This window comes from Petaurus breviceps, unplaced genomic scaffold (genome assembly GCF_028583685.1).
Source record: "Petaurus breviceps papuanus isolate PSGF00001 unplaced genomic scaffold, PetGlider_PUasm1.0 90594, whole genome shotgun sequence".
Lineage (NCBI taxonomy): Eukaryota > Metazoa > Chordata > Mammalia > Diprotodontia > Petauridae > Petaurus > Petaurus breviceps.
In genome coordinates this window covers 422,821-434,855 of record NW_027187281.1, presented here as the reverse complement: position 1 = coordinate 434,855, position 12,035 = coordinate 422,821, and the positions used below count along the sequence as shown (strand labels likewise).

At 39.2% G+C, this 12,035-nt stretch overlaps 1 protein-coding gene across 1 annotated transcript in view; it reads left to right on the top strand.

The window, feature by feature from the left end:
* The window catches only part of FAM124A (family with sequence similarity 124 member A), a 113,599-nt gene that overhangs the window by 60,514 nt on the left and 41,050 nt on the right, over positions 1 to 12,035 (top strand). Inside the window, exon 3 of the mRNA XM_069063606.1 lies at positions 6,899 to 7,632. Coding sequence (XP_068919707.1) covers positions 6,899 to 7,632 — 734 coding nt within the window. The remainder of the gene's footprint in view (positions 1 to 6,898; positions 7,633 to 12,035) is intronic.

Below are 12,035 nucleotides of genomic sequence, written 5' to 3'. Positions count from 1 at the left end.
AATCCAGTGTACTTCCCACCATGCTATGCTAACATCTCCTGGAGGGTCTTTTCCAGAAAACGAATTTCTCAATTGCTTTGGTCCTGGGCCATATGGCAGCACTGACCTGATTATGGCAAAAAAAAATGAAAAATATTTGTATTGGAGATTAGAACTGAAGACTCAATGATCAATTTAGTTTGAACCTTCTCAATATTTCTCTATATTTTTAATCTGATTCTTACTGATGTCTTTTGTTGTTAAATCATCTTCCTCTGCAGTTATGTTCTTCCATTTACCAGTCGGTAAATCATCCTTTATAACAAAAATTAAGAAAGAAGTTTTTTAAAGTCGTTCAGCAAAACCAATTAACATCTCAATCAAATCTGATAGTATATTAATTATTCCATGTCTGTATTCCTCCACTCCTACAAAAGGGAATAGGGAGAAGTGTTGTCTCCACTCTTCACTAGGACCAAGATTGGGTTGTTATAATTGATATGAATATTCTTGAAGTAACTATGCACAGGGTTTAGAGTCATCTGAGCAGCTAAATAGCCAGTGGATAGAGTGCTGGGCCTGGAGTAAGAAAGACCTGAGTTCAAATCCAGCCTCAGGCAATTACTAGCTGTGTGACCCTGGGCAAGACACTTTCATGATCTGTAAAATGAGCTGGAGAAGAAAATAGCAAACCACTCCACTATCTTTGGCAAGAAAACCCCAACTGGAGTCACAGAGTCTTCAAACATGACTGAAACAACAATACAACATCAACAACAAAGACAAGTCATCCCTAGATCAAATGATATCTCTTAGGTAAAATTCATTTAATCTTTCTGAAAACCTTTGTAAGTTCAAATTAGTCCTCTTTTGTTTAATAAAGGATGTCCTTTATAAGACAAAGTTAACTGAATTAAGAATCTATGGATTCTAAACAAGCAACAGCATTATTTTGGTGTTTTAGTGTTGCAAGGTTAGGCCAATTTAAAGAGCCAACTCCAGGTATACATTCTTTCAGGGCTTATAGACCCACACTTCACTGTTTTGCAAGAAGATGCTCTGACAGTAACCAATCTGTGCACTAAACTTAGGTTTGGTCCAAATGACGCAGCATAAAATTAATTGGCAGAGTGATGACCCAGAAGCTTCACCTCCTCCCCTCCTAGACTTTTCATAGCACCAAGAGTTGAGAGTGAGCTGCAGACAACAGGAGTGGTCTACCAATGGCTCTCTTTGTGCCTCTCCAGGCATGAGGACAAATACAGCGCGCTCACTCTGCTGGGAAGTGTTACTCATCCCTCCCCTGGAATTGGGCATTTGTGCAGAAGTCAGTCACCATTAATCTGGATTGTAATCTTTGATTCTTGATCCAGGACATCAAATAAACATATATTTGACTCAACCTCCCCTCCTTTCCCCACAATGGGATCCTTGACCTTGGACCCATGATTTTGCCCTAGAGTGCAATGAGTTTATTTTTCTGTTGAAAATCAACTCTTCCTAATATAGTCATGCACGTGACCAGAATCTGCAAAGACATGAGAACTAGTGAATTGGATACTGGCCACAAGTGAGCATTTTTTAGCTAATCCTTCTGGAAAACATGGCTAGACAGCTTTATGTTCAGTAAACCTACAGTTGTTGCTGTTCAGTCATTTCAACTGTGTCCAACTCTTCATGACTCATTTGGGGTTTTGACAGAGATACAGGAATGATTTGCCATTCCTTCTCCAGTTCATATTATAGAAGAGGAAACTGAGGCAAACAGATTAAGTGACTTGCCCAGGGTCACACAGCTGGTACTGTCTGAGGCCAGATTTGAATTCAGAAAGTTGAGTCTTCATGACTCTATGTTGGCTCTCTATCCACTAGATCTACAAAAAATACACTACTGATAAAACTAATTATGCTAATTAGCAAAACTGAGTTTCAGATAGTTGGTATTCATTCATGCAATAACTTCCGTCTCTTAAGTGCATATTTTTCATATATATACATATATTTTCATTTTATTATAATTGTATTTTTTATTTTGAGATTAGACACGCAAAAGAGCATTTCCAAATACATGGCAGAACACAAAGAGAGGATTTTTTATGAAACCCTGAATCTCTATTTCATACCATTTGCTTTAAAATGTGTGTGTAGATAAACACATATCAATACATATATATATATATATATAATAAATTCCACATGTTACTTTCAAAAACTGTCCTGCTTCTCTGTGCTTCCTTTCTGAACTCCCTTATGTTCTCTTTTATGTGTTTTTAAAAAAATATATTTCACTGGTCCTCTTTTATGACATCACCATTGCTAAACCACCCCACCCACACCGTATCCTTCCAATTAAAAACATACAGAAAGAAAAAAAAAAATCTAGTAACAATTAAGACAAGTAAAATGAGTCTACATGGTGTCTTTGTCCAAAAATGTATCTCCTTCTGTACTTGAGCCCTTCATCTCTGTGCCAGCAGGTGAGTAACGTACTCAATCAGAAGTCTTCTGGAGACCTAGTTGCATTGATCTTAGTTATGTCTTTTATAGTTTTTTCCCTTTATAATATTGTTGTTCTTATATAAATCATTATCCTAATTCTGCTAGCTTCATACTGTATCAGTTCATACTATCCAAGATTATATGAACTCATCTCTTTCGTCTATTATTATTTTTATTATGCTAGTATTCTATTTATTATATTCTATATGTAGTACATATTATTTGTCATATTCTCCATTACATTCATATACTACAATTTGTTTAGCTATTCCTCAGTTGTCTAAGAGGCCATAAAAGGCATTCCCTTAGATCTTAGTTCTTTGGGTTTTTTTTCCCTTTCTTTTACCTTAATTCATGATCAAGAAGTTTGTTTTGCTTGTGACTATTCCCTTTCAGATATTATACTACCACTGAACATCATTTCCTCTCACTTCCACCTCCATTGGTTTCATTCTTGAGCTTGATGTATTTCTACAACAAACTCTGTGTGTGTGTGTTCAACCATCTTTTGTTTCAGATAAGAGTGAAGCTCATTTGATATCCACTCCCCCCATTCTCTGTATACTTTTCACTCACCGCAATTAAGAGAAATAGTAAGTTCCACTTTCTTTTTACCTCCTTTCTATTCTCCTTTTTCATTTCTGTTCTTCCATTTGCCTTCCCTTCTATTGACCCTTTTAGAACCATTGTAATAAAACCAACTTTCCCCTCCCCTCTAATGTTTTTTCTTTTTTAACTCTATTAGTACACTTGGGAGATATGGTTTTTTAACAGACTTGTTTCTTCTTCTGTATCAGGATATTAACATTACAACATCATAGGACCTCTTTCAATTGCTCAAATAAATTTGCCTCCCTAGGTTTTTCTTGGCTCTTGTTTTTGTGTTTTAATTCTGCTTGTTTTTTTTCTCCCATCTGGAATGCTTTAAATTTCTTTGTTAAAGTTCCATCCTTCCCTCCCCCCATACAATTATAGTCAGTGTTGCTGGGTAAGTTATTCTTGGTTGTAAGCCTATCTCTTTGGACTTTTGGAATATTGTATTCCAAGATTTCCTCTCATTTGTAGTAGAAGCTGCCAGGTCTTCTGTGATCCTAACTATGGTTCCTTGGTACACGAATGATTTCTATCTGGAAACTTACACAGTGTTTTTTTCTTTGATGTGGGAGTTCTAGATTTTGGCCATGACACTGGTGGGGCTTTTCCTTTCAGGATGTTATTGGTGGATCCTTTCTATTTTCACTCTGCTTTCTGGTTCTAATAGATCTTAATAGATAATGTTCATTTATAATTTTTTGAAATATAATATTCAGGCTTTTAGGGGGAAAAAAATCATAGTTTATGGGGAGTTCAGTGATTCCTAATTTATTTGACCCGTTTTCCAGGTTTGTTGTGAATATCAGATGTCTTACATTTTCATCTACTTTTTTTCAGTCTTTTGATTTCGTTCTAATACTCCTTGCTGTCTCGTGGAATCATTGATATGTTTATTCTTTCTAGGAAGTCTCTTAGTTAGATAAAGTTCACCACTTTATCTTCTAATTATCCTTCCAATTTTCTCCTCCCAAGTTTATATTTCTTGGGGGTGTTTTTGTGGGTTTTTGTTTGTTTTACCTCTTGCTCAGATCTTAGAGTTATTCATGGAAAAATCATTTTTTTCTTTTGAGTCTCTGCTTACAATTCCATAATAATTATTCTCTCTCTTTTGGGGGGTAATTTCTAGATCTGCAATAATTTTGTATACTAGTCAATGTTTCCTTTGGTTTAATAGTCCTCCAACTTTAGTTCCTAAACTGGGGCTTTTTTCCAGGGCCAGGCTTTAGCACCTGCTACACTTTTGCAGTGATAGGTCCTCTGGATCAGCTGGTTCTTGTTCTGACTTATACCTTTCAGGGTTTAGGGCCCCCTGGATCTTTGAGATTCAGAGTACTGCATCTTCAGGGCCCTCTCCACTGTGTCAGAAAAGTGCTAGGGGCCTGTAGCTCCAGTGTAATTTACAGCACCCACGATCACAATAAAGACTGTGACTATAAGTATCACATGACATTTGATAGCAAAATATACCAAACTCTCCAGATAGAGGATAGAACTGAAGCATTTATTTAGACACCAGAAAACTGAATCCCCAAACCAGCAAGTCAATTACATCATAGTACCAAAGATATTCAGAAACCGTAATAACACTGAGAGCAACAGCATCCTTTGGCCTTCCCACAAACCAATACAATATCTACTCACAAACCTATCTGAATCCTTGCATGAGTGTCCTCTCTCCCCCACCATCTTGCTAGCTCTGACTACCAGCTTCTTGTGGGAACTCCTCCCACCATAGGCTCCATGTGATCACAGTCAGCCTATTAGGGGGCAGAGTTTACTTTCAAAGCAGGGGAGGTCTTCAAACTCCCCCCTAGTTCTATTAAGGGGCAGAGAAGATCTTCAAAATCCTATTCCCATTACAGGGCTGCAGAGACTGTGGACACCCAGAATCTCCAGGTCCCCATGCTAATGCACAGCACTGGTCATTGCCCCCTCCTGGGATTTCCAAGGTCATCACCCTGGAACTTTCTCAGTGCCGTGGGGCTTTCAGAGCTCCCTGGGACTTTTGAGGGATTCAGAGCTCCTCCCTTGCTACTTCTGGACACAAAGCCTTTAAAGGCTACCTATATCTGTGTTCCGTCTCTGATCATGCTGGGAAGCTGTTGACTTGTTTGCCTGTGTTGGTGCTGAGGATCTCCTTTCCTGTTGCCTGTTAAGTGGAAGAAGTCACTATAGTTTCTTGATCATTTTTAAGGCTGGTGTGAATTTCAGGTTGTTACTGGAGAAAAGATATGGTAGCTAACTACCTCCTTTCAGGCATCTATCTTGGCCAGAAGTTGTGCATTTTAAAATATTTGCATGTTTATTATTACACCTTTTTTCATCTATGTCCTTTGAAAGGGGGTGAGGAAAGGAAGTCTTAATTACTTTACTGGTGGAAGAAAGAGAAGTAATATGTGACTTTCTCCCTTGTTTTCATGACATGGGATTCTCAGAACCAAGGACTTTGTTTGCTCCCTTAGAATATGATTAGGCTTAGAAAAGGAAGAGTGATGCATTTCTATCTAGGCCATATGTTTTAGAAATAGTTCCAGCTATTCTGATCCCAAATTTATCCATACTTGTTATTTTTTTTTCATCAAAGTTTTTATTTGTTTGGGTACTTGTCCTTTCACCATCTTGATCTCGTTACTTTATGTTATATAAATATGTTTGTATTGGATGGTTTTTCTTACCTTTTAAACCATATGCTCAATATGTGTCTATTTTTTAAATAAATTAATTGCCAGAAGCAGATTTATGTAGTGGATAGTGTTGGGCTCAGAATTTAGCATTAACAGAAGCAGCCTCTGACTCTTACTAGCTGTATGACCTCAGACAAGACATTTAACCTATCCTGGCCTCAGGCAACTCCCTAGGATTTATCTGAGTCAATGCCTTGTTCCAAGATCTACTTTTGATAGAGAGAATTTCAACACAGAAGAAACTACAAATCTTTCACGTGGCATATTAAGAGTATTTGTATAGTTGTAGGTAACATAGACATGACATTGTCTGAAAAGAACCCAGAGGAAGAAATTGGCTCTGCCCCTGATTCCTTATGTGACCCTGATCAAGTAAATTTCTTCACCTTGCTTTAACTTCCTCTGTGGGAAATGAAGAAGATTATATGACCCATACTCATCTTGTAAGAGGTTTTGATGATGTGATTTAATACAACTCTACACAAATACTGATTTGGGCTCCTTGGGTTAGTAGTTAGTATGGCAGCTAGGTGGCAGTAGAGTGCCTGGCCAGGAATACCCATCATCCTGAGTTCAAATATGACCTCAAGATAGTAGTTGTGTGACCTTGAAAAAGTCATTTAACCCTGTTTGCCTCAGTTTCCTCATCTGTAGAATGAGATAGAGAAGGAAATGGCAAGCCACTCCAGTATCTCTACCAAGAAAACCCCAAATGGGGTCATGAGAAATCAGATGCAACTAAAAACAACTGACAGTAGATACCTATTATTGTTATGGTTTGAATCTGACAAATATTTCACTTCCAAATTTTTCTTGTCTTTGGCTCCTGCAATAAATCCCCATACCAGCCAGATGCTTCCTTTTCTGCTGCAACAATTCAGTGTTCTGAGACTGATCAGACACCATATGAGAGTCTTTCCCAAATAAATGTTTAGCTGCAGGGTTATTTTCCCTGGGGCAGTCTTAATTTAGTCACATCTCCCAAACATGCAGACACAGTCACAGGCAGAACTCATGGAGGGCAGCCTGACTGGTGTGTGTGCTTTTCCTTTTCCTGTCCAACCTTTACCATAACGATTCCTGAGCACACAGATGAGAACATTTTTTCCCCATTAACACTGTGTTTCTGTTGGTTCTCTCAGGTGAGCATTCTGTGGAAGACACCCAGGATCCCTTCCTTGTCAGCGTCCATGTTATCACAGACCCAGGTGAGTCCAAAGCCCTCCAGGAGGCCATAGACAAGGTTTTGGCTTGGGTCCACCCAGATCTGCAGCTCTTCCGTGTGTCTGAAAGGAGAGTGGCTCGGAAACGGAAAAGACAGAACAAGGTTTCCCAGCCAGCCCTGGCTGTGGTTCTCTTCCTACAAGAGGAATATGGAGAAGAGCAGATTTTGGAACTCCATGAAACTCTCCAGAGGCCACCATGGCACTACCACCACACAGAGCGAGTCCATGGCAGGTTCCTCCCATACCTACCCTGTAGTCAGGATTTCTTCACCCTGGCCCCAGGAACCCCACTCTGGGCCATCCGCCCAGTACATTATGGGAAAGAAATTGTCCGTTTCACCATCTACTGCCGGCATGAGAACTTTGCTGACATTCTGAAGCTCTATGAGTTGATCCTGAAAAGGAACCCAAGTCAGAGGAAATCAGACTTCTGCATTTTCCCCATTTACTCAAATCTGGATGTGGACATTCAGTTCTCTCTGAAAAGACTCCCCAGTGGCCAGACACCAATGCCCACAGACTCCTCTGTTCTAGAGTTCCGAGTGAAGGACATTGGGCAGCTTGTCCCTCTTTTGCCCAATCCCTGTAGCCCAATAAGTGAAGGAAGATGGCAGACAGAAGATCATGATGGAAACAAGATCCTTTTGCAGGTACCTGTGTTACATGTCTGTCTGTGGGTGAGGGGAAATTGAGTCAAATAGCTCATGCCACCATCTTTAGATCCTATAAGAAATAAGAAAAAAATGAGCACTCATTCTTTATCCACCCACTTTTCTTTACTAAAAGTACAAGGCAGGCTGTTTCTACTCTATCTCAAAGAAAGGAAGAAGCCTGGAGGAATCCCTCCACTGGATCATTTCATTTTCTTGCTGTGCCTCCCTCAGCTTGGTGCAATCAGCTTTCTTGGAGTGGCATTTCCTTTAACTACATGTTTCAGCTTCCACCACTGCACATACAAAAAGGCATGCCAGTGAGTTCAACTTGCAGTGGCTGTCAGGTTCTTATAGAACAGATGCTGCATAGTTTGCAATGTGGCCAATTTATGCCTTAAATATTCCTTGGAGCAACCTCTTGAATTCAGTGAGTTGTCAGAAATTTCCATTCTGGATCCCCAAGCAGAAACTATAGAAAGTGCCCACCTACTGCTTGTTGATTGCAAAATACATCATTTTTCATTAGAGAGATTTATTCATTGTTCCATGCCCTCTTGTCCCCAATTGTTCAGAAGGAGACACAGGCATTATTTGTGCTTGTTAGATTGAGCCATACGTTAGAGGAAAAAAAATACTTCTTTTATAAGCTTATTTAAAGAGTAAATTATTTCTGAGAAGCTTATGGACCTGATTTCATTTGTTAACCTTGGAAAGAGGAGAGAAATGAAGTTTAATTAAATCTACTCTGTTGACTCTATGCCTCTCTATACTAGCTAGGCTCACGTACAATTCCAGAGTTCTTCTCCCTGGACCATTATGCCACCAGTGTGTTTCTAAGATCCTTTTAGCCCTTAAGCAACAATTCATTGTGCTCCAGAATTCAAAATTCACTCCCTAACTCCATCTCACATCTGTCTGAAATCTACTTGAATATGTGGACTTTCCAAATTCAAGACATTTTTTGAACCAAAAGTGAATTAATTCCAAAAGTTAGGAACCTTCCTGGAAAGCATCTTATAAGTCATAGTGTTAGAAGGTCATTTAAGGGTCAACTAGTATAATTCTTTTGTTGTATGGATAAGGAAACTGAGGCCTAAAGGGGTCAAAGTGACGTGCTGTGGCTCTTGCCAACCTTCCATAATTGTCTTTGTGGTCAGCTTTGGAGTTCCCACACGATAGCTAAGGAGAAAGAGGAAACTTTTTGCAATTAGGGAAAATGCTATTAGCTGATCTTATTTGCTGAAGTCACAGAAGACCCTATTTAGGTAAAGCTATATCATTTGTGTTGCATTTGGCTTTAAACATAGACTATATGGACTATGTTCCGACAGAATGAAAGGAAATTACAATTTGGCAATGATGTGGTTAATTGTTTAGAACAGGCAGTCAGGCTACATGATTCAAGCCAAAAGTAGGGCCACCTGGAGATCAGAATTTTTCACTGTGGTTATCAATGCTGACTGAATAATATTCGGCAATTGTGCTGAATTCATGGCTCCATAGTAATAAAACAGTCACATACTTTTTCATTCAAGCATTTATTCCTTCATATTCAATGAAAACAAAATACTACAAATCTAATTTTTGATCTCTAATCATTTTTTAATAGGGATAGAGATTAGACCTGAGATTTCTTTGGTATAATGAAATTCTAAATGAAGAATGTCCCTCTGCCAATGCACCCCCTCTGAATTTGTAATTTTAGAGCTTTGCCTGGGGCAGGGAGAGGATAAGTGACCTGCCCATACAGCCAGTCATACAGCCAGTACATATCATTGGCAGGACTTAAACCCAGATCTTCCTGATTTTGAGGTCAGATCCCTATTAATTTTGCCATGCTTCTTCTATAATCATTTTTATAATATGAAGAAATTTTTCCCATGTTTTTGCAAATAATCCAGACTCATTCTTTACAAAATATTGTCTATGCCCATGGGGTGCATGAGCTGACTATGTTAGCACACCTGGTCTCAGTCTGTCCATGCTCTTTGTGTGCTGTTATCTGCACCATTTGGCACAAAAGTGGCATTGAACCAAAACTCATGAATGCTAGCATTTTATAATGTTGAAAGACCAGAAAGAATCAAATGCTTGCTAGAATGACTTTTGCAAATGAAACAATCCAGAAATTGAGAATCTTTTTTTCCCCTCTTTGATTCCCACAATAACCAGTGAAGAGGGAGGGTACAAAAGTTTGACCTGTGTTTGGTTCAGAATAACCTTTCAGAGATGTATTTCAAAAAGGAGTCACACACAAACCTAGTCCCTCAAATTTGTCCGAGTGGAGACTTTTGAGTCTTTGGCATCAAAGCATGAAGAACATGAGAGAAATAAAACTGTCCTCTGGGCTCAGTAATCCGTGACATCAAAGAGAACTTTGCGTGGAAGAGAGAAAACCAATGTGGACAGAAAGGAGTAACTGACCCTTTTAAAATAACCATGTATGAATCATAAATCATGCTTAATACTTAATTTGACAGGGGAACATAGGTGGGTGGTGGTAGAAAAGAATCCTTAGCTTTTTCTCAGAATATAAGCCTTTGGGTTCTTTAAAGGAATCTTCAAAAGTGGATAGTACATTGTATGGTTGGTATTAAGGTATCCCTAGGTAGGGATGAATGTAGTGAAGGGAGAATTTATTTATTCATTTTATTCTAATTTCTTTGTTCATTTGCTTTTAAAGACTGTATGTCCCTATTCACCCACCGTGGAAATGCAAGGTACTCAGGGGCCAACCCCACTGCTGCTAGTCATAGAAGCCTGAACCAGCTCAGTTGTTTTTTTTTTAAAGCAATTGGGCTTAAGTAACTTGCTCAAGGTTACACAGCCAGGTATTCCTTGGTGGGTCCTAAGTGTCTGAGCCCGGATTTGATCCCAGGTCATCCTGACTCTGGGGCCAGTGCTCTTATTCGCTGTGCTACCTGGCCGCCCCAACCAGCTCAGTTTTTTAAGCTGGGCCAGTTTGGCCCTCCTTAGGCCACCTGGTACCCCACTTCCCTTCCTGGGGGCTCACCATTCTCATGATAAACTTGGTACATGCACCTTATCAGCTTGAGCCGTAAGCCGTTCATAACTCCTGAGCTCTAGCCATTTACCCTGGTAACAGGGATTATAGGCATGGGCCACACAACATCTGGTGGGGGAACAGTAATAGAAAACCTGCTTTTATCCATATTTTCCAGAAATTTACAACTAAAAACATTCCCTCTCCTAAGCTGCTTTTTCTACTAAAGTTTCTGCCAAAGTCTTTTGCTCGGTTTGTGGGAATTCAGGGTGGAAGACGGCTCAACTGAATTTCGTTTAATTGCTTACTTCAAATACAGATTGTATTTCATTCTCAGCCTAATCAACTTAACCCTACTCCCCCTCTCCCATGTTTCAGGAAGACTGCTTCCCCTTAGGTAGATACTTGTATTTGAAGTAAGATTACATTTCCTCTTCAAAGGAAAGAAAAATTTGACCTTAAAATGTTTATAAATTCTCTAAACTTCATGTGGCTTAGGACAGGATGGCAGAGATACTTTTGTTAGAACTATTCAGCAGCAACCAAAAACTTAGATAGAAATAAGTCTGGGTTCTGATGAGGTGGCAGGCCCCCAGGTTCCAGTTCTCTGTCTACCTCTTCTACTCCATATATATATATGTGTGTGTGTGTGTGTGTGTGTGTGTGTGTGTGTGTGTGTATGTATATATGTATATATATGTTTTTAGAGACAGCTAGGTGACACAGTAGAGTACTCTGCCTGGAGTCAGGGAGACTTGAGTTCAAATGCAGCCTCAGACACATACTAGCTGTATGACCCTGGGCAAGTCACTTAACCTTTGTTTGCCTCAGTTTCCTCATCTGTAAAATAAGGATAATAATAATAATAGCATCTACCTCTTGGAGTTGTTGTGAGGATCAGATGAGATATTTGCAAAGCATTTGGCCCAGAACTTGCCCCATAGTAGGTATTATAGAAATATTTATTCCTTTCTCCTTCCCTTTCTTCTTTATGGTATCCATGACTGAGAGATCCAAAAGCTGTGGCAGCAGCAGAAGCAGAGAAGTAGACATGAAGAAACATATAGGTCCCATAGAAAAATATCTTGGTCATTAATGTAGAAGATTTTGTAGTTATTATTTAATAGCTACCTAGTATTTATATAATGTTTTAAGGTTTTCAAGGGTATAACATGCTATCACATATATGCTCACAATAACCCTGGGGTTAGGTACTGTTATTACACACACCCCTTTTACAGTTTAGGAAACTGAGGCAGACAGAGATTAAGTGATTTGCCCAGGTCACACAGCTAGTAAGTATCAGAGGTAGGATTTGAATTCAAGTCTCTTTGACTCCCAATGCCAACCCTATGTAATGTGCCCGCCTAACTGACACTAATAGATTACAAGCTCA